Below are 26,697 nucleotides of genomic sequence, written 5' to 3' on the forward strand. Positions count from 1 at the left end.
TCCTTCCTATAAATCTGTCCCTTCACGTTCAGTTGTCCCCCGTCGGCCTCACCACCTTCTCTTCCGAAACCCCATTGTACCCCAGACGCTCCCAGCAGTTGGGAAAAGATCATCGCATAAACACAACATAATAAAGAGCAGTGACGCCGGGAAAAGTCGATACATCTACAGCAGAAGGAAGAGCTAACGCGAGAGCGGCAAGACAAAGAATTCATCACAGGACGGTTAGCGAAGAAGCTGATGAAGCAGTGAGCCTGACGGGGTCCTATTCCATCCGGCACAGAGATATATGGTCTTTTTTTTCTGAGATTCCATCACTTCCATCCGCAGTAGGAGACCCCGCAATGGGAGAACCCTGAGTGAGCGACGCTACCCGGTGTTTCATGTACATGATTGGTGACACCAGCGTTCGGCAATCACCGAATGTTTTTGTCACCTTGCAATTAAAACAAATAGGGAAAAACGCAAGAGATCTACAAACAATACAATACAATACAATACAATAACTTTATTAATCTCTAAAAGAGAAATTGCATTGCTGAGCTTTTGTGTCCGTAATGAAACATACATAAAACATTCAAAAATAAACATTTGTTCTTTGTCATTCATACATTCTTGTGTCTGACAAGTCACACGCACTGCCATAAAAATAAAATGACTTCAAATTGTAAGTAGGGAAAGGGCTCCTAATATGGACCACTTTTTGTTTCATGCTAATAACTAGCTTGTTTTCTTGCGAAGAAGTTTCATTTTGTGCTTGGTAGTCCTTCTCTCTTAAGTGAACCGTTAGGCCTAATTAGAGTGAAATAGCTTTGATAGACATTCAGCAAAAATGAAATACAGAAAAAATCACAAAGGGTCCATATTAGGCGCCCAGGCTCCTAATATGGACCAGTGAAGCGGCCTTCACGAATCACTGTCAAAAGCCCCCTATACTTCAAAATAACATGATACAACTTATTGTGCATGTCAGACTAATTCAAATATGCTTTAGATTTATCTGTTTCGGGTTGATGAGAGCATTATTTGAAGCACACCAGGAAACTAAAGAAGCATATCAAAACAGAGTGAAAATAAGTGAAATTATCAACTTCCGCAAAAAGAAGACAATTTAATATCTTTTTTTGAAAGCTCGAGGGCTAGTTATAGGTTATTTTCAGCAAGCTTCTTAATGAATTAATGAAAATAGCCTTTAGCTTTTATTTTCTTCGATTTGTTGAAGGTGGTCCATATTAGGGGACTCACACATACTTTGAGATTTTGCTATTATTGTTTGTTTGCAGTAGAAACTCGGGGTCAAAACTGCTAAAATGTAACAAATACGGTCTTAGCTGTCATATATAGCAATTTTTGTGTGATAAAAGCTTTGGCTGTGGACAGAAACGAGTCCGTTTTAGGCGTCAAAGTTCGAGTGAACGCTGCCAAAAGTGAAAAAAAAGATAAAAAGCCTAACGGTTTTAAGGTTTGTGTTTCTGCAACTGTTTTGACATGCGCAAGTTATCCAGATTGGGTGAATACAGCGAATGAAATTGTTTTTAGCGCTCTAGCGCCGTTAGTTTGTCAGATCAAGAGGTGGTCCATATTAGGAGCCGGTCCATATTAGGAGCCCTTCACCTACGACATTTTTTAGAAAGTTTAAAACAAAAGGATTTTGAACGGTGCCGTTCGGCGCACAGAAGATTAGCTTACTATTGCTTTGAATGACGCCAGAAAGTCAGTAGTGCTGGTCACAGAATGTCGCACAACCGGTTCAAGTTATACGGGATGCGCGTAGCGTCGCCTGTTGCGGGGTCCCCCTTTGTGGGGCTGCCCGTTACGGGTGTAAGTGGTGGAATTGGACTCTTTCAGCAGCAGACAGTGATTATCCAGCACGCTGGAATCGATCTCTGGAACCACGAAGTGTGTGATGAGAGCATACCTAGGTTGTGCTGTGCTGGGTCACGTGCCGCACTCTGTGTAGACTGTCACTGCTGGCACAGGGTGGGCGCAACTCCACTGTCACGTGTAAGTGTCAGCTCAGATCGATATCTGGCAGCGAAAATTTAATTTGTACTGAAACACTGGTAGAGTTATTTCGGTCTCTGCTCCGCTGGGAAAAAGGGAAAGAAGCCTCGCGAAGTAACTTAATATTATGTATTACAGTGGTCGCCGCTTAATAAAGCCACTTCTGGACCGACGAAAAATGGCTTTAATAAGCGGCGGATTTATTAACCGGCGGTCCAGGAATACGTCATTTTCGAAAGGAAAAAAAATCTTCTCTTTTGTTTACGTCACTCAGTCACTTTCTTTCGTCATTTACACTTGTTTGAATCTAAACAAAACTTCACGAAGGATGTGGAACTTTTGTTTCAATTATGTACATGTACGTGTACTTTGATCACTTCGGTACATCAATAATTTCACTGTCACCGTCACGAATCATTACTCGGCAGAGAAGAACGATTTTATGAGTGTTTGTTTGTTGGTCGTCTTCCACATCAGAACAAGATAATGTGAGTTTTAGTCACAAACTACGTGATTTCTATGAGAAAACTGGCTTTAATAAGCGGCGGGTTGGTTTTATTAACCGGCTTTTTCTAATACATAAGATATAGTGATAAATCCGGACCGTCTGAAATCGGCTTTTATAAGCGGCTGGCTCTATTAACCGCGGTTTTATTAAGCGGCGTCCACTGTACCGACAACCGGGCTTCTGCCGCCAGGGCGACGAAAGAAAATTGAATTGAACTGAATGGATTTTCTCTCACAAGGATTACAAATAAGGCGTGAATCGCTTTTTTGTTGTTGTTCTCACTGAACATGTTATTATCAAGTTACCAAATGGATCCTAACACACATAATGTTTAAAAAAATAAACACTATTTATTTTCAAAAGGCCAACCAATAATCTCCAGAAGTCCTTTCTTAACAAAATGCGTATATGCGTGCACGCGTGTGTGCGTGTGTGTGTGTATGTGCGTGTGTGTGCGTATGTGTGTGTGTGTGTGTGTGTGTGTGTGTGTGTGTCTGATTTGTACGATTCCGACAAGAATCCAGTCCAAAACTTTAAATAAACATCAAGGGAAGTAATCGAGTTTCTGAGCTACGCATATTCTACATAATATTCTGTATGCACTAGTGTCCCCTTTTTACCGATTAGAGTTTCACAGATCTTTCACTGAGCCGTTAACTCTCTCTCTCTCTCTCTCTCTCTCTCTCTCTCTCTCTCTCTCTCTCTCTCTCTCTGATTATCCTCGCTATCCTACTTCACAACGTAATCGCCGTTTGTGTAGTATAATGTCATGAAGGCAGCGTCAATCAAATTAAAGAGCAGCTGAATACAAATTATCATAAATTGAAAAGATTATCGGTTAAAAGTTCAGGATGAAGATAACAAATAAGAAGTATTTAAACCGTGTGTCACTTAGCTTCAGTTCGTGAATTGTAAACACGTTTAACTTGGTTTTTGCGTAGCATTTAGTTCAAGTACCTCTGACCGGTATACCAACAAAGCAGCGGGAATGGTGTTGTTTGCACTGCCCAGATATTCTTTTCCTCGCATTTTCTCCTTGCTTGCGCTGTGTCTGTGAGAGGTTTTTGAGGTGTACTTGTAGAGGACCAACACTTGTGCTGTATCACTGTACATGCACTGTGTCTGTGAGAGGTTTTTGAGGTGTACTTGTAGAGGACCAACACTTGTGCTGTATCACTGTACATGCACTGTGTCTGTGAGAGGTTTTTGAGGTGTACTTGTAGAGGACCAACACTTGTGCTGTATCACTGTACATGCGCTGTGTCTGTGAGAGGTTTTTGAGGTGTACTTGTAGAGGACCAACACTTGTGCTGTATCACTGTACATGCACTGTGTCTGTGAGAGGTTTTTGAGGTGTACTTGTAGAGGACCAACACTTGTGCTGTATCACTGTACATGCAGTGTGTCTGTGAGAGGTTTTTGAGGTGTACTTGTAGAGGACCAACACTTGTGCTGTATCACTGTACATGCACTGTGTCTGTGAGAGGTTTTTGAGGTGTACTTGTAGAGGACCAACACTTGTGCTGTATCACTGTACATGCACTGTGTCTGTGAGAGGTTTTTGAGGTGTACTTGTAGAGGACCAACACTTGTGCTGTATCACTGTACATGCAGTGTGTCTGTGAGAGGTTTTTGAGGTGTACTTGTAGAGGACCAACACTTGTGCTGTATCACTGTACATGCACTGTGTCTGTGAGAGGTTTTTGAGGTGTACTTGTAGAGGACCAACACTTGTGCTGTATCACTGTACATGCGCTGTGTCTGTGAGAGGTTTTTGAGGTGTACTTGTAGAGGACCAACACTTGTGCTGTATCACTGTACATGCACTGTGTCTGTGAGAGGTTTTTGAGGTGTACTTGTAGAGGACCAACACTTGTGCTGTATCACTGTACATGCAGTGTGTGTGAGAGGTTTTTGAGGTGTACCTGTAGAGGACCAACACTTGTGCTGTATCACTGTACATGCACTGTGTCTGTGAGAGGTTTTTGAGGTGTACCTGTAGAGGACCAACACTTGTGCTGTATCACTGTACATGCACTGTGTCTGTGAGAGGTTTTTGAGGTGTACTTGTAGAGGACCAACACTTGTGCTGTATCACTGTACATGCACTGTGTCTGTGAGAGGTTTTTGAGGTGTACATGTAGAGGACCAACACTTGTGCTGTATCACTGTACATGCAGGGTGTATAGTTATGTACACAAGATAATGATCTCAGAAATGTTGATGTCGCAATCCCTGCTACTGACGTGTTGGTGCCATGCTGGTCCCACTCAGCACCTGCTGGGTAAAGACGTGGAGTGCGTCAACACTATCCTTAGCGGATTATCACTTTATTCACTTATTCTGCAGAACAGACAAATGCTGGAGAAAAACCGTTCTTTTCTGCAGCATTTCTGCATAATGTCATATTTTGCCGAAGCAGCGTTTTTTTCTGCAGCAAAACATTTTACTGCAGTAAAATTGAAATTAAGAATGCTGCAGTAAAACGGTGCTGTTGTTTTACTGCAGAAAACCTTTTTCTGCAGCATTTTGTACTGGCTCTTGGCGGATTATGACATTATTCAGTTATTCTGGAGAAAAACCGAAATGCTGGAGAAAAACTGTTTTTCTGCAGCATTTCTGCATAATGTCATCTTTCGCCGAAGCAATTTTTTTTACTGCAGTAAAACAGTTTTTCTAAAGCATAATGTTTACTTGGTTTTCTGCAGCATTATTGCGATTAACTGTTTCTTCAGAATAGTCTGTGACAGTTTTTCTGGAGAAAAACGAACGACCTTGTAAAGTAGCGTTTGTATTCGTCGCCCCCTGGGATAGTATAATAGTTTGTTCCGCAGTGTACCAATCAGAAGGCGTGTAGACAGACAAAATACATTCGTGTCACGCACAACTATTGGTAATTCTGGATGAGTCCATCTCTCGACAGAGGGGGGCTCGCGTGCTCCAACATTATAATGAGCCAGTACAAAATGCTGCAGAAAAAGTGTAAACAGGTTTTCTGCAGTAAAACAACAGCACCGTTTTACTGCAGCATTCTTGATTTCAATTTTACTGCAGTAAAATGTTTTGCTCCAGAAAAACCCGTTGCTTCGGCGAAAGATGACATATGCAAAAATGCTGCAGAAAAGACAGTTTTTCTCCAGCATTTCTGTTTTTCTGCAGGATAACTGAATAAAGTCATAATCCGCTAAGGATACAACACGTCATTTGTGGACAAAGAAATATAATGGGCACTTTATCCCTTGGACGAGCTTTAACAGCGAATTATTATTAACCTGGTGAGGAGTTGATGTAAGGAATTGAGACGTCAATTGAGACGTCATTTCCTGGACCCAGTTCATGCAATGAATAGAGACTGACTTCATTCAGTGCCTGCCATTGTCCTCCAGTGAGGGAATCTCGACACATGTTTCTCCGGTCGAGTTGCACTTTATCATGCTCAGGATGCATTGGTGAATTTCTTAAAGTGTCAGTCTTAAAGGGGCATGTCTTCTCGCATCATCAGCTACTCCACTGACTGGAGACTTTATTATCGGAGTGATCATGCTGAATTTTATATGAACGAGATGTCTGGCAGCTTTCACATGGCCTATGGAATCTGGTTAGTCTATGTTGCGAAAAAACAGTGAACACGAACAGAAATCTGTGCGAAAAGAAAGTGGTTCCGTCTAGTAATCGTTACATTTGAAGTCCGATGGCATAGTGACGTTTGTCGTAATGCACACTTAGTTCCATTCAGTTTTGTCATTATGGTATGATTGTCTTACATTCGGAAGACAAAATAAGAGACAATGTAGTTAATTATCTCAGTGTGTTTCATATTTCAAAGTAGACCCTCGTGATTGGACAGTGCGTGCAAATTCAGTCAGGAGTCAAGACCCCTGTCATTTCAGGAGTTGTACATGTAGTTCAAGTTTGTTTGTAGTTATTCAACTTTTGTTGGTGCTGTCAATACTTTGTTATGCGATGAAGTGAACCCCCTGTGCCAAGAGGATACTACATACAGGAATTTGTGGGTTGCGAACTACCTTGGAAAGGCTTGTATCTTCTAGCAGCCTATATGCTTGGCTGAGGAGTTGTGAGATCATGTACAGTCTTCGCACCTACCAGAGGTGATGTCCGCTTGAGGTTGGTACCACCCGTGGTGTTGTGGATATCACGCTATGGAATCTCCAAGCCTGAACTGCAGCGTGAACCTCTTGGCCTGTCCCGCCGGCCTCACGCATCATTCGGGTAAATTGGGCATTTTTATGGTGTTGCCATTAATTAAGAGTATGTAATAACTCGATATTTCGATATCTCTTTAAAACCTTCACCGTGCTTGTTGGGTGGTGGACGCCTCAGAGCCTCACTAACGTGTCTGTATCTCTAAAACTATTGCAGGTTTGTGATTGAGACTTCCTGTCATCCTCAAACACCACAGGACCTTCCTATCGTTCTGTAGCACTGATCCCAGGGGACAATTATTATAACACTTCCTATCGTTCTGTAGCACTGATCCCAGGGGGACAATTATTATAACACTTCCTATCGTTCTGTAGCACTGATCCCAGGGGGACAATTATTATAACACTTCCTATCGTTCTGTAGCACTGTTCCCAGGGGGACAATTATTATAACACTTCCTATCGTCCTGTAGCACTGATCCCAGGGGGACAATTATTATAACACTTCCTATCGTTCTGTAGCACTGATCCCAGGGGGGCAATTATTATAACACTTCCTATCGTTCTGTAGCACTGATCCCAGGGGGACAATTATTATAACACTTCCTATCGTCCTGTAGCACTGATCCCAGGGGGACAATTATTATAACACTTCCTATCGCTCTGTAGCACTGATCCCAGGGGGACAATTATTATAACACTTCCTATCGTTCTGTAGCACTGATCCCAGGGGGACAATTATTATAACACTTCCTGTCGTTCTGTAGCACTGATCCCAGGGGGACAATTATTATAACACTTCCTATCGTTCTGTAGCACTGATCCCAGGGGGACAATTATTATAACACTTCCTATCGTTCTGTAGCACTGATCCCAGGGGGACAATTATTATAGCACTTCCTATCGTTCTGTAGCACTGATCCCAGGGGGACAATTATTATAGCACTTCCTATCGTTCTGTAGCACTGATCCCAGGGGGACACTTATTATAACACTTCCTATCGTTCTGTAGCACTGATCCCAGGGGGACAATTATTATAACACTTCCTATCGTTCTGTAGCACTGATCCCAGGGGGACAATTATTATAACACTTCCTATCATTCTGTAGCAATGATCCCAGGAGGACAATTATTATAACACTTCCTATCGTTCTTTAGCACTGATCCCAGGGGGACAATTATTATAGCACTTCCTATCGTTCTGTAGCACTGAGCCCAGGGGGACAATTATTATAACACTTCCTATCGTTCTGTAGCACTGATCCCAGGGGGACAATTATTATAACACTTCCTATCGTCCTGTAGCACTGATCCCAGGGGGACAATTATTATAACACTTCCTATCGTTCTGTAGCACTGATCCCAGGGGGGCAATTATTATAACACTTCCTATCGTTCTGTAGCACTGATCCCAGGGGGACAATTATTATAACACTTCCTGTCGTTCTGTAGCACTGATCCCAGGGGGACAATTATTATAACACTTCCTATCGTTCTGTAGCACTGATCCCAGGGGGACAATTATTATAACACTTCCTATCGTTCTGTAGCACTGATCCCAGGGGGACAATTATTATAACACTTCCTATCGTTCTATAGCACTGATCCCAGGGGGACAATTATCATAACACTTCCTATCGTTCTTTAGCACTGATCCCAGGGGGACAATTATTATAGCACTTCCTATCGTTCTGTAGCACTGATCCCAGGGGGACAATTATTATAACACTTCCTATCGTTCTGTAGCACTGATCCCAGGGGGACAATTATTATAACACTTCCTATCGTTCTGTAGCACTGATCCCAGGGGGACAATTATTATAACACTTCCTGTCGTTCTGTAGCACTGATCCCAGGGGGACAATTATTATAACACTTCCTATCGTTCTGTAGCACTGATCCCAGGGGGACAATTATTATAACACTTCCTATCGTTCTGTAGCACTGATCACAGGGGGACAATTATTATAACACTTCCTATCGTTCTGTAGCACTGATCCCAGGGGGACAATTATTATAACACTTCCTATCGTTCTGTAGCACTGATCCCAGGGGGACAATTATTATAACACTTCCTGTCGTTCTGTAGCACTGATCCCAGGGGGACAATTATTATAGCACTTCCTATCGTTCTGTAGCACTGATCCCAGGGGGACAATTATTATAACACTTCCTATCGTTCTGTAGCACTGATCCCAGGGGACAATTATTATAACACTTCCTATCGTTCTGTAGCACTGATCCCAGGGGACAATTATTATAACACTTCCTATCGTTCTGTAGCACTGATCCCAGGGGGACAATTATTATAACACTTCCTATCGTTCTGTAGCACTGATCCCAGGGGGACAATTATTATAACACTTCCTATCGTTCTGTAGCACTGATCCCAGGGGGACAATTATTATAACACTTCCTATCGTTCTGTAGCACTGATCCCAGGGGGACAATTATTATAACACTTCCTGTCGTTCTGTAGCACTGATCCCAGGGGGACAATTATTATAACACTTCCTATCGTTCTGTAGCACTGATCCCAGGGGGACAATTATTATAGCACTTTCTATCGTTCTGTAGCACTGTTCCCAGGGGGACAATTATTATAACACTTCCTATCGTTCTGTAGCACTGATCCCAGGGGGGCAATTATTATAACACTTCCTGTCGTTCTGTAGCACTGATCCCAGGGGGACAATTATTATAACACTTCCTATCGTTCTGTAGCACTGATCCCAGGGGGACAATTATTATAACACTTCCTATCGTTCTGTAGCACTGATCCCAGGGGGACAATTATTATAACACTTCCTATCGTTCTGTAGCACTGATCCCAGGGGGACAATTATTATAACACTTCCTATCGTTCTGTAGCACTGATCCCAGGGGGACAATTATTATAACACTTCCTATTGTTCTGTAGCACTGATCCCAGGGGGACAATTATTATAACACTTCCTATCGTTCTGTAGCACTGATCCCAGGGGGACAATTATTATAACACTTCCTATCATTCTGTAGCACTGATCCCAGGGGGACAATTATTATAACACTTCCTATCGTTCTGTAGCACTGATCCCAGGGGGACAATTATTATAACACTTCCTTGTTTGATGGTGGCCGATCAGTTGGAGCTAACATTCCTTCTTAAATTCCATACGACCCACGTCATCCGGATTGTATAGTTCAAATTACGTCATCGTTTATTTATTAGAATTATCTTTGTTTGTTTGTTTGTTTGCTTAACGCCCAGCCGACCACGAAGGGCCATATCAGGGCGGTAGAATTATCTTTACATTTGTTTCAAACAATACTGCATCATAGCATGTTGGCTGCCTTAGTTCCAGATACTAAAATGACCAATGCCAATGCCGATATTTCGTTGAAGGCTCATCACTACACAAGTCACGTGACCAATGTTAGGCATGCACTTAGTGCCAGCTGATCGGCCACTATCAAACAAGGAAGTGTTATAATAATCGTCCCCCATGGACACAACAGTGCTGAGGAATGGTGTGTCGGTGTTTGCCTTGTTGATACGGTAGTCGAGCTCTCGCTGTGCGCGACAGATGGGGACACTGATATTGGTGCAGTCAAACCTGTCTATAACCGACCAAAAGAGGTCGTTATTAACGGATGGTCGCTTTGAAAAGGGCAATTATGCAGAAGAAAATATCTTCTGGGTTCGTGCGGGTGGTCGCTGTGGGCAGGTGGTCGTTTCGAGAGGTGGTCGTTTCGAGAGGTGATCGCTAGAGCAGGTTGGACTGTAGAGACTCTTGCAGTCATGCGTGTGATGATTGCTAACAGCTGGGGACTCAAAGGACACCCGCGACTGCGCTGTGTTGGATATGTGACGGATTTAGCGACGTTTATTATGCTCATTTGGGTTGCTGGTAGGGACAGTCAGTCAGGGGGGTCAGACAAACAGACAGGTACAGACGCACCAAGACAGACTGGCGGACACACATACGTATTCTTATTCTGCCTATCTTTCTTTCATACACATGTAACCGAGTTCCGAAACACTACGATCACCTCGGGAGGCGAAGTGCAATCAAACAGGATTGAAAATGTTAGGGCCAATTTCTTAGCCCTATAAAAACTGTTATGCAAACCCGAAGGTTTCCATGAACATACAGACAATCGGAAACCACCAGACCCCATCACAAACAGAATTCCACAATCCAGAGGTGTTGACTTAAAGGTCAACAACTCGGATGCAGAGTCTGCTGTGAAAGGAGCGGTAGCCTCCCCTGTCACACACACATACTCCAGGCATGGGAATTCCAAAATAAAAAACCTCTGAAAATAGGCCGAGGTCCAGGCCCCAGCGGGGTACAGGGGCAGAGCCCTGTTGGGGGGACCAGGGGGGCGAAGCCCCCCGGAAGCAAAACGAATTTTAGCATTTTAAACCAATATTTTGATAGTTCTTGTGTAAGCAAATAATGGATAGAGAGACAATAGTATACATATAATTTAATTTACCTTATTTTCGCTGAAACGTAATTTCCTTTTCGCGAAAATCGGCGATTTCGCGGACAATTCCCATGCCTGATACTCACACCGCACCTGCATATGCACGCACGTACGCACGCATGCACGCACGCACACACACTTGCATGCACGCAAGAACGCACGCACGCACGCACGCACGCACGCACGCACACACACACACACACACACACCCGCACGCACGCACGCACGCACGTGTACGGCTCCCAACAGTAACAACTACAGCAACAATATTATGAAACAAAAGCAAGATGAAAACGCAGTGAAACGCATCAAAACCAACAGCTAACTTTGAGTTTAAGTTACTACAATAACTTCTCATAATTCCAGACGTTATCTGGTGTTTTGCTCACTGCGACAACTTGTTTAACCCGACGTTAATAGCTGTCCGAAATCCGAGCGAAAACGTCCAAAACGCAGACACCAAAACTCGATGTTTTACTGTGTTATGCATACTACTAAAATCTCACACACACACACACACACACACACACACACACACACACACACACGCACGCAGAAAGGTGATCAATAATATGTATTATTGACGATATCGGTTACATGGTAACTCTAAGAGATGGCACATAAAAGCAGTCCAATAACCTGCTTTAAAAAAAAACAATTGTGACGAATAGCAGCGGGCAGTGTGGCTGATTGCAGTATACCTGACGTCACCCATGACAACGATGGCAGGGTGTTGTTGGTTTTATTGCATATTTTCACTGTTAAAAAATAGGCGGCCAGGTGATTGAAGGCAATGTTCACAGCATGGTGTTAACATCTGTCAGCACCTACGTGTTGATTGTGTGTCACGTGATCAGAAATAGATATAGTGCCGATGTTCCACAGTCAAGACTTTTATATACAAAAAGTAAGAACAAGAATGAGAGGAGAAGTTATGGAACGTTGTGTTTGTATTGTGTTTGAACAATACATATATTATTATCCCTTCTCGCTTTTTACATTTAGTCAAGTTTTGTGTGCGTGCGTGCGTGTGTATGGAGCAATTCAGCCAAAACTACTGGACCGATCTTCATGAAATTTCACATGAGAGTTCCTGGGTATATTTTATGTTTTTCTTTTTTTTGATAAATTCTTTGATGACGTCATATCCGGCTTATTGTGAAAGTTGAGGCAGCACTGTCACGCTCTCGTTTTTCAACCAGATTGGTTGAAATTTTGGTCAAGTAATCTTCGACGAAGCCCGGACTTTGGTATTGCATTTCAGCTTGGAGGCTTAAAAATAATTTATGAGTTTGCTCATTAAAGTTGTCATTAAAATCGATTGTTCGCAAACAGATTTAAAATTGATCGCATTTTATTCCTCATCTTCTCCTGATTTCAAAAATATGTAGATATGTCATGTTTACTCTAAAAATGTGCTCAGAATGAAAGAAAATAGGTTCAGTAAGTCATACGGACGTGTGCTTCGCGGCGGCGAGCGTGACCCGTCTCGGTCTTCGGTATGGTTAGCCGAGACTATCTGAATGTAGTCTTGGCGATGATTGGTTTGTGGTATTGATCTTGAATAAATGTTTTCATATCGCTTCACGCGACTTGTGAATTTGTTTTTTGTTGTTGCTTGTTTGTTTGTTTGTTTGTTTGTATCTGAATGTAGTCTCGGCGATGATTGGTTTGTGGTGTTGATCTTGAATAAATGTTTTCATATCGCTTCACGCGACTTGTGAATTTGTTTTTTGTTGTTGCTTGTTTGTTTGTTTGTTTGTTTGTATCTGAATGTAGTCTCGGCGATGATTGGTTTGTGGTGTTGATCTTGAATAAATGTTTTCATATCGCTTCACGCGACTTGTGAATTTGTTTTTTGTTGTTGCTTGTTTGTTTGTTTGTTTGTTTGTTTGTATCTGAATGTAGTCTCGGCGATGATTGGTTTGTGGTGTTGATCTTGAATAAATGTTTTCATATCGCTTCACGCGGCCGCTTGTGATGTTTTTTTGGTTTTTTGTTTGTTTGTTTGTTTGGTTGGTTGGTTCTTTGCTTGTTTGTTTGATTGTTTGTTTTTGTTTTTGTTTGTTTGTTTGTTTGTTTACTGGCATTGTTACCGCCAGGTCTGTGGCTGACTTTGTCAAACGACAGTCAGAGCTGAACAGCTGATGTACTTTAGAACGTGACTCTGCTGACTGCATGGTGCCTGTGGAACTCGATTCCCTCATTACTTACTCTCCCCCCACCCACACACTGACAGACTGAGCGTGACGACACGTGTGTGTTGGGGGTTGGGGGGGGGGGGAGGAACAAAAGGCACGGGGCTGTATTGTTAGGAACCAGCCATGTAGGCATTAAACTTTCAGCGGTCCCATTCTCTCCCCCCCTCCCCCCTCCATCCCTCGCCCCCCCCCCCCCCACCCTTGTCACGCTCTGTGGCTGTTTAGAATGCAAACCCATCGACCACGACACAGCCGGCTTGCATAGACAGTGGTGCAGTTCAATACTGTAACAACGATGTTTTTTCTCGCGTGTTTGCAGGCTACACGTCTCATGAATACATAGTCTGTTCTGAGTGCATATATAGCTTATGTGTCGTAGAGCGAATATATCCTATACGAGGCTAGTTTATTCGGTAAAGTAATGAGAATATAATTTGTATGACTGAAATTGCAAACAGTATAGAATGTGCTGTGACTGAGTGAGGCAAGCGGAAAACTGCTAATTACAAAAAATCCCACATGTATACGAGGCAGACTTGAATGCATTATTTACTTCAAAACACTCGTCGTTGGAAAATGACGACAATGATTGACTGTAACGCCGATATATCTTGCTTGTTTACAGGCTATTCAACTCGTGCATACAGCTGATGTGTGGTAGGGTTTCTTTCAGCTGACGGTAATACTGAACGTGTGGACTGGTTTGTGTTTGGCGGTACATATATTGCGTTTCTTGCTTGTTGAATGCGATCTAGGGTACGTGCGACTTTCGACTGAATTAGCGAGGCGGTGTGACTTAACTTGTGAACCAGCTTGTGTTATGACTGTATTAACGCCTTTCTTGTGCTAAAGGGGAAGACTGCTTGTCAATCGTTGTCTCCATCGTAAGGAGACTCTAATCCATCATTTGCTTCAAATTCATCAGACATGGGAAAAACAAGTGATCACTATGGTTGACCTAAGGGAGTTTGAACTTCAAAGGATATCGTATATACATGCCACCCTGTATTTCATTAATATAATCTTGTTTAAACCAAAGGAGTGTGGTTTTCTGCAGAGTGGGCTGAACGTGAGTTGCTGAGTGGAGGTATGCAGTTAATTGGCTCTCACACCCGTGCGCGGCCAATATTCTCGAGTATTTTAATACACATTTTTAATGTAGGGTTGTTCCGGATGAATGACTCCGCACTCGCGCTCCTTCACGCACAAAGGGATGAGAGGCGGTGTTGATTGGATGCATTGATTGCTAATTGTCAGCTTGAGCGTGTCCTTGCAACCCTCTCTCTTCTTGAAATGGTGTTGACAACTACATGTAGGTAGCTTCTCTCTCTGTGTGGTGTCATGCACAGTTCTAGTAGCAACGTCTCTGGCTTCATTCATACCTGCTTCATTCTCTGAAGCTGGCCTCTCTGTGCGGTGTCATGCACAGTTCTAGTAGCAACGTCTCTGGCTTCATTCATACCTGCTTCATTCTCTGAAGCTGGCCTCTGTGCGGTGTCATGCACAGTTCTAGTAGCAACGTCTCTGGCTTCATTCATACCTGCTTCATCCTCTGAAGCTGGCCTCTCTGTGCGGTGTGTCATGCACAGTTCTAGTAGCAACATCTCTGGCTTCATTCATACCTGCTTCATCCTCTGAAGCTGGCCTCTCTGTGCGGTGTGTCATGCACAGTTCTAGTAGCAACGTCTCTGGCTTCATTCATACCTGCTTCATTCTCTGAAGCTGGCCTCTCTGTGCGGTGTGTCATGCACAGTTCTAGTAGCAACGTCTCTGGCTTCATTCATACCTGCTTCATTCTCTGAAGCTGGCCTCTCTGTGCGGTGTCATGCACAGTTCTAGTAGCAACGTCTCTGGCTTCATTCATACCTGCTTCATTCTCTGAAGCTGGCCTCTCTGTGCGGTGTGTCATGCACAGTTCTAGTAGCAACGTCTCTGGCTTCATTCATACCTGCTTCATCCTCTGAAGCTGGCCACTCTTGTATAAGATCACGAGTTTCGTCACAACATTTTCCCCGAAAACCGGCACTGTGTGAATTCTTGTTTGATACTGTGTACTTGTCTTCAGTCGTGTAACATTCATATGCAGATCATGAATTTCGAGGTAGCGTTTTTTGTCTGAAAACGTACATTGAGTGTTCAATATTTGTGTCTAATACCAGTGTGTTGTATTCCAATAGAACTGAAGCAGCATTTGATCAGGAAATAAAAAGACAACTATATTGTTTTAACCAAGCCGGCCATTTAAACCATAAGGTCGAGTTGTTGTAATAAAGTGATTTGAAAGATGAAGAAGGATGTAAACTTAAGCTTTGGTGTTTGACAGCGCGAAGTACGGCGACCCTCCTTTGAAACGCAGCTGTCGCAGTTCGATCGACCTTCGTGTGCTTGGGACTGCTTGAAACAGGAATGTAAACTTGTTTTTACTCATGAAAAGTATGCAGAAAATGTGAAAGTCAAATTTTCATTGGAACGCGTCCAAACAAGAATGCATGATCAACTAATAATGGAAACAACAGCCGGCTTCGGCAGTTGACTTCATATCATCTCTTCGAACGGGCCGAGGAATGAAACTAAACTAACAGCTGCGCTTGGTTTGTCAGTACGTTCAATTAAATTGTGACAAGGCTCAGTTGGATTAAAATAGCATCTGGCAGTACTTCCAATTAAAACTAACACTGGAATATGACTAGAAACAAAGTTGTGCTTGGACATTACGCCCAGTGAAAAGGCTCAGACGCGTGGCATGTTGTATGAACATTTTGACCAAACCGCTGACAGCAATTACAGTTAGACTAAATTCCCTGGAGTATATTTTCTTGGATCACTGACAACTCCAGGCAGTGAGAGGCTGTGGTTAAACCGTGTGCATCCCGTTGTGCTGTCAATGGCTCAAGCCTGTGGTGTGTATCGGTAGACTGAAGTGTATCGATCACTGTTAATATCATCCCGTTGTGCTGTCAATGGCTCAAGCCTGTGGTGTGTATCGGTAGACTGAAGTGTATCGATCACTGTTAATATCATCCCGTTGTGCTGTCAATGGCTCAAGCCTGTGGTGTGTATCGGTAGACTGAAGTGTATCGATCACTGTTAATATCATCCCGTTGTGCTGTCAATGGCTCAAGCCTGTGGTGTGTATCGGTAGACTGAAGTGTATCGATCACTGTTAATATCATCCCGTTGTGCTGTCAATGGCTCAAGCCTGTGGTGTGTATCGGTAGACTGAAGTGTATCGATCACTGTCAATATCATCCCGTTGTGCTGTCAATGGCTCAAGCCTGTGGTGTGTATCGGTAGACTGAAGTGTATCGATCACTGTTAATATCATTCCGTCACTTATAGACATGCTGTGTGTATGGCTGTTGACTGTGCAATGATAGGGTTAGTCTAGTCATCCACAACATTTGGAATTGATCACCGATATGCATAACATGCCTACAGTGAGTGTTTAGTAGCATACCTTAGCTCAGTTGACGAAGTAAATGAAGAACAACGTTGTATGCTCAAGAGTGTAAGGCTACTAGCAACTCATGCAAATTGATCACCAACGTGGACGTATGCATAGAAAGCTGCTGTGGGTGTATAGCAAGACAGTTCACGAAGTAAACAGATAGAACGACGTCGTATGCTAAGGACCGGACGTTGTTAACTGGTGATGTCACTGGTGTGCGAAAGTTGCTGAGCTAGGCTGGCACCTATTTTCACACAGCGGAGGGATCCGAACCACAACCATGCCTCAGATGCACCACCAGGGTAAGTGGTGTCAAGGTTTTCATTCAGCTCATCACGGGGGGGGGGGGGGGGGGGGGGCCTCTTGGGGCATGGGGATGAGGAATATGATTAATATATGTAGCAATTACAACAACAGGAAAGGCATATCATATACTTCGAGTGGTGATCTTTTTGGACATACTGTACCTTGTTCAGTCTCACGCAGACGACGAAGGCTTGTACGGATGTTGTAACTGAACGTGGGGTATTACAAACTGTGAACGACGAAGTAACACTATTTTAGACGAGAAATATTTTTTCTTTCAACAAACAATGTGTTTTTATGGAAGTTGATATCATTACTTAAAGTTCATTCCAAACATTCCCCTGAAAAAGGATTACTTTTACCATTTGATTGTCTACGTTCAGTCACATTACAATCGTTTCAAAATCTGCTCGCGCTACGAGAAAACCAGCGGATGTGATTGGCCAACGCATAAAGACCCTGCTCTTCCAATGTAAACGATTTGGCGCACCATCTAGTACCTGGCATGATTTTGTTTGTTTGTTTGCTTAACGCCCAGCCGACCACGAAGGGCCATATCAGGGCGGTGCTGCTTTGACATATAACGTGCGCCACACACAAGATAGAAGTCGCAGCACAGGCTTCATGTCTCACCCAGTCACATTATTCTGACACCGGACCAACCAGTCCTAGCACTAACCCCATAATGCCAGACGCCAGGCGGAGCAGCCACTAGATTGCCAATTTTAAAGTCTTAGGTATGATCCGGCTGGGGTTCGAACCCACGACCTCCCGATCACGGGGCGGACGCCTTACAAAACGCCACCACACCACTTGAAAAAACCGACCAAACAAACAAGAATTGCAGGTTGTTGGAACGTTTGATTATTATTGACAAAAGAAAACGGTACTTCTTCTTCTTCTTTTTCTCCTTCGTTCATGGACTTAGACTCCCACGTTCACTCATGTTTTTAGCACGAGTGGATATTTACGTGTATGACCGTTTTTACCCCGCCATTCTGGCAGCATACGCCGCTTTCGGGGGAGAAAACGGAACATTTACACTACGTCGCCCACTGATCTTTTAATTAGACAGACACACAAACACGTGTGACACAAATAATGAAATATCTCAACATCGTCCATCAAACTCGCTTGCAAGATGCCGGCAAGGTAATCATTTGTTCTCCCTCAACTTGGACACTGTCCAAAACTCAACTGCCTGGCTGGCTGCTTCTTTCAATTAGTTTCGCCGACTGGCACCAGTATTAGGCTTACTTTGTGAAACAACAAAGTCCCACCCTGCACAGACATCATTCATGGTGTTGATTGTTGGTATGTGACCAAGTGGAGGGATGGCCTTCTCCCATGTGACAGCCTGGCCATATCTAAGATGGTGAGCCGAGCCGTTTACATGGCAAGGGCTGTGCATTCAGAGACACCTCCTTTACAGTACCGAGAACCATGCCTGTACATTGAGAGACACCTCCTTTACAGTACAGAGAACCATGCCTGTACATTGAGAGACACCTCCTTTACAGTACAGAGAACCATGCCTGTACATTGAGAGACACCTCCTTTACAGTACAGAGAACCATGCCTGTACATTGAGAGACACCTCCTTTACAGTACAGAGAACCATGCCTGTACATTGAGAGACACCTCCTAGACAGTACAGAGAACCATGCCTGTACATTGAGAGACACCTCCTTTACAGTACAGAGAACCATGCCTGTACATTGAGAGACACCTCCTTTACAGTACAGAGAACCATGCCTGTACATTGAGAGACACCTCCTTTACAGTACAGAGAACCATGCCTGTACATTGAGAGACACCTCCTTTACAGTACAGAGAACCATGCCTGTACATTGAGAGACACCTCCTTTACAGTACAGAGAACCATGCCTGTACATTGAGAGACACCTCCTTTACAGTACAGAGAACCATGCCTGTACATTGAGAGACACCTCCTTTACAGTACAGAGAACCATGCCTGTACATTGAGAGACACCTCCTTTACAGTACAGAGAACCATGCCTGTACATTGAGAGACACCTCCTTTACAGTACAGAGAACCATGCCTGTACATTGAGAGACACCTCCTTTACAGTACAGAGAACCATGCCTGTACATTGAGAGACACCCCCTTTACAGTACAGAGAACCATGCCTGTACATTGAGAGACACCTCCTTTACAGTACAGAGAACCATGCATGTACATTGAGAGACACCTCCTTTACAGTACAGAGAACCATGCCTGTACATTGAGAGACACCTCCTTTACAGTACAGAGAACCATGCCTGTACATTGAGAGACACCTCCTTTACAGTACCGAGAACCATGCCTGTACATTGAGAGACACCTCCTTTACAGTACAGAGAACCATGCCTGTACATTGAGAGACACCTCCTTTACAGTACCGAGAACCATGCCTGTACATTGAGAGACACCTCCTTTACAGTACAGAGAACCATGCCTGTACATGCACAATACTGTATCCGGGCTTTTCACATTGGTTCCAAGCTTATCCTTCCAGTTGGACACACACATATTATTATGGACGATTTTGAGATAGTGATAGGTTCATTATCTGTGTCACACGTGTTTGTGTAGTTCTTTATCTGTGTCACACGTGTTTGTGTAGTTCATTATCTGTGTCACACGTGTTTGTGTAGTTCATTATCTGTGTCACACGTGTTTGTGTAGTTCATTATCTGTGTCACACGTGTTTGTGTAGTTCATTATCTGTGTCACACGTGTTTGTGTAGTTCATTATCTGTGTCACACGTGTGTGTGTAGTTCATTATCTGTGTCACACGTGTTTGTGTAGTTCATTATCTGTGTCACACGTGTTTGTGTAGTTCTTTATCTGTGTCACACGTGTTTGTGTAGTTCATTATCTGTGTCACACGTGTTTGTGTAGTTCTTTATCTGTGTCACACGTGTTTGTGTAGTTCATTATCTGTGTCACACGTGTTTGTGTAGTTCATTATCTGTGTCACACGTGTTTGTGTAGTTCATTATCTGTGTCACACGTGTTTGTGTAGTTCATTATCTGTGTCACACGTGTTTGTGTAGTTCTTTATCTGTGTCACACGTGTTTGTGTGTCTGTCTGCTTCAAAGACCACTGGGCGACGTACTGTAAATGTTCCGTTTTCTTTTGTCAATAATAATCAAACGTTCCAACAACCTACTATTCTTGTTTGTTTCTGTGAACAGAGAGAAAGAGATAGAGAGAGAGAGAGAGAGAGAGAGAGAGATAGTGGGGATGTGGGGGGTGCGTGCGTGCCTGCGTGCGTGTGTGTGTGTGTGTGTGTGTGTGTGTGCTTGCGCTCAATGTGTTGACAGATAAATACATACAGTGAGCTTTTAAATGTCAAAAACATAGGGAAATAGTTGTATTTATCTGAACGTGCAGACCACATTATCGCACAGTTTTACAGCAGACGCGTGTGTGTGCCGACCTTGCATGGCACTGTGGGAGGCTGATCCATAATTGATGGTCCCTTCATGCTGTGTGCCACATTGTCAATGGGGAACATGGGCCAGTGCACACTGACTGCATTGAAGCATGTTTCACCCACTCCGCACGCGTTATGCTGTCACTCAGAGAGAGAGAGAGAGAGAGAGAGAGAGAGAGAGAGAGAGAGAGAGAGAGAGAGAGAGAGAGAGAGAGAAACTGAAACTGAAACTGAAACTGAACTTTATTACCAAAGGATAGAGGTTTTAGGCAAAGCCTAATCTTACAACCTGTCCCTTATACAAACACTTAATACAGACGCACATAATATAGATAGTAAAATGGACAAGGTTATTGTTACTTACAGACGTATATAATGTAAATAGTAATAAGAAAAGGGTTATGGTTTAGTATGCACATTCAAAAATGGGAAAAACATGTAGTGTGGAAATTGCAGCATTGTTGCAATAATGCATTGCATATAAACATCCAAAACAACTAATAACAAAAGGAAAAAAACAAATGTGGGGAGGAATTGTCCCAATCATTCGCATGTATATCAGTATCAATACTTACACATAAAGAACAAATCAAAATACAAACATAACTTGACTAAATGTAAAAAGCACTAAAAAAATCAGACATGAAAAGTGTTCTATTTACCCATTAAGCGGGAATGAAACTGGCGCCTAAACGTTTTCACAGAAGAGGCATTTCGGAGGGGTAGGGGTATGGAATTCCATAGAGATGCTCCTGAGAAGGCTAAACTTGACTTATACAAGTCTAGACGAGGGATGGGGGGAATCAGGTTCTGGGACCCATATCTTTTTGTGGCATGTCTAAAATGTAATTTTAAATATCCAGGAACATTATTGTTAATTACTTTGTACATAAAGACAGCCTTGTTTAGCGTCAACTGATCTTTCAAGGGAAGGAAATTAAGGAGCTTTAATTTATCATCTGTTGGCTTATTTGACTCATGCAGAATTAGTTTTGCAGCACGGCGATGAAGAGAATTGAGTCGTTTGAGATGAACATCACTGCAGTTATCCCAAAGTGTTGAAGCAAAGTTGATATGGGGCATTATGTGAGCGTAATAAAACAACTTGAGTGCTTCCACATCGGCATAATGTCTTAATTTAGACAATAAGTACAAATTTTTAGATACTAATTTGCAAATTTTACTCAAGTGAGTTTGCCATTTCAATTCTTGATCAACGGTAACCCCTAATAATTTATGCTCTTTAACTTGTTGCACTTGAGTTGAATCAATTGACAGTTGAAGTTGTAAGGGTTTTAATTGGTGTTTTTGTCTAGTTGTAATCACCATACTTTTCGTCTTAACAGGGTGAATAACCATTGCATTAGTGGTGCACCATTCTGTCATCTCATCTATACTTTTTTGAAGAGATTGGTTGACGGCTACCAAAGACTTCTGACTGGTGTGGATTGATGAATCATCCGCAAAGAACTCACATCTTACTTTCTCATCTGACACATGAAGAGGTAAATCATTTATATAAATACAGAACAATATAGGTCCTAATACAGACCCTTGAGGCACACCACTTTTGACAAAATCATTCGACGAAGTTTTACAGTTGATGAATACATATTGTGTCCGTTTTGAAAGATATGATTCGAAGAAGGCACAAGCAGAGTCATCTTTTAAGTAGCATTGTAATTTCTTTAATAATAAGGAATGGTCTACAAGGTCAAAGGCTTTTTTAAAGTCCAGGAATAACGCTCCTGTTACTTCGGACTCATTAATAGCTGATAACCAAGTTTCACATAAAGAGCTGAGAGCAGTGTGGCATGAATGCTTAGAGCGAAATCCAGACTGAAATGGATGAAACAAATTCATTCGTTCCATATATTCCAGTAAATATTTCTGAATATGCTTCTCCAAAGGCTTAGATAAAACAGGTAAGAGAGAAATTGGTCGAAAGTTGGTAGGGTCCGTAAGATCCTTGCTTTTTGGGAGTGGCACTACCTTGGCACATTTTAAAATAGAGGGAAAAACGTTTTGTTGTATGCCAAGGTTGTAGACATAAGTCAGTGAGTCAATTATGTATGGTAAAGCAAGTTTGAGCAACCGGACAGGAATCTTATCGGGACCCATTGACTTTTTATTCGCCATCTGTTCTATCAGTTTTCCAACCTCGTGGACAGTAATGGGTGGAATAGAAAACGATTCGTTTTGAGTCAACTTTCGTCCACAAAATGTTTTTAATTTTTCTAGAGAGACATCAATATCAAGGGACTCATTCTGCGTGAGACAGGCTTTCAGTTTCTCTGCGAGCGAAATAAAGTGTTGATTAAAATCTTCTGGAGTTATTTGTGACGGAGAATTGGTCGATCTCTTTCGAGATTTATCAAGAACTTCATTCATTGCTCGCCAAATTGTAGAAGTATCTCTCTTATCAGAAAGCAATTTATTAAAATAATCTGCTTTTGCTTGCCTTACCGTTTTCAACACTTCATTCCTTTGTAATTTGTACTCGCTTTTCATGTTATGTTCTTTAAAGAAATCACGCAACGCCATAGCCTCAATAATGTCCGATGTCAACCAAGGGGGCAGGTGGGGATGTTTCACCCTATGCTGACGTAGTGGAGCGTGTTTATCAATAATGGAACACAAAATCTCATGGAAAAGATCGCAAGCATCATCTGCGTTACTGCAATTAAATACGCTTTGAAATGGCGCTCGATTAAGATCACAGAAAAAGGCAGACTCGTCAAAGTATTTAAAACTTCTGTACTCGATAGTTGTATGACCTTTATGCTGTGATTTGGGCAATCTCAGAACAATCGAGCAAAAAACAGAATAATGATCACTGAAAGTGGAGTGTACTACTTGTACATTTGAAACAGTGGTCTTATTATCAGTATAAATGTGATCAATAAGGGTAGATGAATTATTGGTTTCTCTTGTAGGGGTTTTAACTAGCTGGTGAAGACCAAATAGAGCAGTGGTTGAGCCCCAAGTTGTTTGGGGTCTCTGTAAATTAATGTTAAAATCACCAAGCAAGAGTACATTCTCATCATGACGTTTTGCTCTGTCCATCATTAAAACAAAATCATCATTCCAACTTGATGTTTCAGCAGGATTCCGATATATATAACATATTAACAAAGGCGAGGATTTACCATTTTTCAACTCCACCCACAAACATTCCACATTTTCATCTTCAAGATCGGCCCTTCGCTTCACAATGCCAGCAATAGACCGATGGACATACAGAGCAATACCTGTTTGGCCAGTTTGTGCACTATCGCGTCGTAAAACAGAGTAATTTGGAATATCAATCAGGCTGTCCGAAACACGCGAATCTAGACGTGTTTCGCAAACACCAAACAGATGTACGAGCTGTGGTTGTTTGTTCAAAAATACACAAACATCAGGCACTTTGTTGACTAAATGGTAAATGTTCAAATGCCCGATACGGAGAGAAGAATCCGCCGTTGACATTACAATAAAAGTGTAATATTAGAACAATTTAACAGCAACAACAAAATATGCAAAAATTCAAGCACAAAATGGGAAGAAGATTGAACAAACAAACAAAAAAAGAAGAGAAAGTGAGACAGTTGCGCAGGCTAATGACTCACACGCGCACACACAAACAATTACTCTGATATAAGATCAAAATTAATGAAGGGAAGAAACTTGACCAAAAATTGAAAAATTAAAGGGAGGTTACAATCAGTGAATCCCCAAACCTAGGACAAGGGCCTTTGCAAAAATACGAAGACAATGCAGTAAACACAAGCGCAGCCGCCCGGTCTTCACTTTATATAATAGGAAGGGAGGCGGAGGGGGGGACGATTATGCCTCAAACACTGAATCGAAGATTGCGTGGCCGTAACCGGTTTCACACACTGGAGGCAACAAGGTCCGTTGTACAGCAGTCCAGGTCAACTAAGAAAGTGTAACACAGTGTCTTAAACAACAGCCAAACTCACTTTTAGCGAGCTCAATGTTCTGATGAAACACATAATATTCTGATGAAACACAAAATGTTCTGGTGAATCAATTAATGTTCTCATTAAACACACGAGTACGTTTGACACCGCAAAACACAGTTAAACCGCGGTAAACGTCGACACAATTCTGAAGATTTATTTGTTTGAAGATCAGAAAACAAATCATCTGGGAAGGGAACAGTCACAGTGCACCAGCACGTGTTTTAAAGTCCGGTCACAAGAAAGGGAACAGTTTTTGATTGGTTTTTGCTCTTTTCCTTTCCTCCTCCTCTCTCTCTCTCTCTCTCTCTCACTTATTTCTTTCACACTCAAGCATGTGCGCGCGCACGCACACACATACACACACACACACACACACACACACACACAGAGAGAGAGAGAGAGAGAGAGAGAGAGAGAGAGAAGACAAGACAAGACAAAATCTTTATTATCGAGAATAGATAAGCAAGAATATTGCTTTTTTTACATCCAGCCCTCGCCCTAATATAGGGTCAACAAGAACAGAAAACAATATAATCAAAGAATTATCACATCAAACTTAATACATTATAACTGTATATACAGATAAAAATTTAAAAAATAAATTGTCATGCTGCATTTTAAGTACAATTTCCAAGTGTCAATTTTTAACATAACTTAATTTAGATCTGCATATTATTATAATTTTGTTTAACATGCACATACATTTTAAATGAATTGATGAACCATTCAGCACATGTTTAGTTGCATTATGTGCGACATATAATTTTTTTTGAAGCTGTCTGTGTTTGTTTTATGCTTAAGAAAAATAGGCAGTGAGTTCCATAGGACCGCACCTGAATAAAGAGAGAGAGAGAGAGAGAGAGAGAGAGAGAGAGAGAGAGAGAGAGAGAGAGAGAGAGAGAGAGAGAGAGAGAGAGAGATGATGATGATGATGATGATGTAATTACAAGGATAGAGGTCTAATTAAGGCCTTTTCTTACAACCTGTCCTGACATCTAATCTAACATTGTAATACATGATTAACACGTAGAACAAACGAAAACAAAAACAAGCTAACAAACAACGCAATGACTAAATAAGCAAGTAAACAAAACAAAACAAAATAATAAGCAAACAAACAGAGAGAGACAGAAATACTAAGACTGAGAAAGGGAGAGACCCAAGAGAGACAGAGACAGACCGAGACAAACAGACAGCGACAGAGATAGACAGTGTGTGTGTGTGTGTGTGTGTGTGTGTGTGCCAGTGTGTGTGTGTGTGTGTGTGTGTGTGTGTGTGTGTGTGTGTGTGTGTGTGTGTGTGTGTGTGTGTTCTGGAGAGAGACAGAGACAGACAGAAAGAGAGAAATAGAGACAGTGACAGAGACAGAGCTTGTTTTTGCGTGTTGACCAGTCAGGCTATGTTTCGTTGTGTATAGTGTTACACTTACTCTTTAGACCAGTCAGGCTTGTTTCGTTGTGTATAGTGTTACACTTACTCTTTAGACCAGTCAGGCTATGTTTCGTTGTGTATAGTGTTACACTCACTCTTTAGACCAGTCAGGCTATGTTTCGTTGTGTATAGTGTTACACTTACTCTTTAGACCAGTCAGGCTATGTTTCGTTGTGTATAGTGTTACACTCACTCTTTAGACCAGTCAGGCTATGTTTCGTTGTGTATAGTGTTACACTTACTCTTTAGACCAGTCAGGCTATGTTTCGTTGTGTATAGTGTTACACTTACTCTTTAGACCAGTCAGGCTTGTTTCGTTGTGTATAGTGTTACACTCACTCTTTAGACCAGTCAGGCTATGTTTCGTTGTGTATAGTGTTACACTTACTCTTTAGACCAGTCAGGCTATGTTTCGTTGTGTATAGTGTTACACTTACTCTTTAGACCAGTCAGGCTATGTTTCGTTGTGTATAGTGTTACACTTACTCTTTAGACCAGTCAGGCTATGTTTCGTTGTGTATAGTGTTACACTCACTCTTTAGACCAGTCAGGCTATGTTTCGTTGTGTATAGTGTTACACTTACTCTTTAGACCAGTCAGGCTATGTTTCGTTGTGTATAGTGTTACACTTACTCTTTAGACCAGTCAGGCTATGTTTCGTTGTGTATAGTGTTACACTCACTCTTTAGACCAGTCAGGCTATGTTTCGTTGTGTATAGTGTTACTCTTACTCTTTAGACCAGTCAGGC

At 42.2% G+C, this 26,697-nt stretch overlaps 1 protein-coding gene across 2 annotated transcripts in view; it reads left to right on the top strand.

The window, feature by feature from the left end:
* The window catches only part of LOC138952160 (synaptotagmin-14-like), a 136,810-nt gene that overhangs the window by 2,565 nt on the left and 107,548 nt on the right, over positions 1-26,697 (top strand). Inside the window, exon 1 of one of the 2 annotated variants that reach the window (XM_070323757.1) lies at positions 15,492-17,100. The exons of the other annotated variant lie outside the window; for it this stretch is intronic. Within the exon in view, the coding sequence (XP_070179858.1) occupies positions 17,079-17,100 (22 nt within the window). The 5' untranslated portion in view covers positions 15,492-17,078. Of the gene's footprint in view, positions 1-15,491; positions 17,101-26,697 lie in introns of those variants that run through there. 2 annotated transcript variants of the gene reach the window in all.

Source organism: Littorina saxatilis, linkage group LG17, assembly GCF_037325665.1.
Source record: "Littorina saxatilis isolate snail1 linkage group LG17, US_GU_Lsax_2.0, whole genome shotgun sequence".
Lineage (NCBI taxonomy): Eukaryota > Metazoa > Mollusca > Gastropoda > Littorinimorpha > Littorinidae > Littorina > Littorina saxatilis.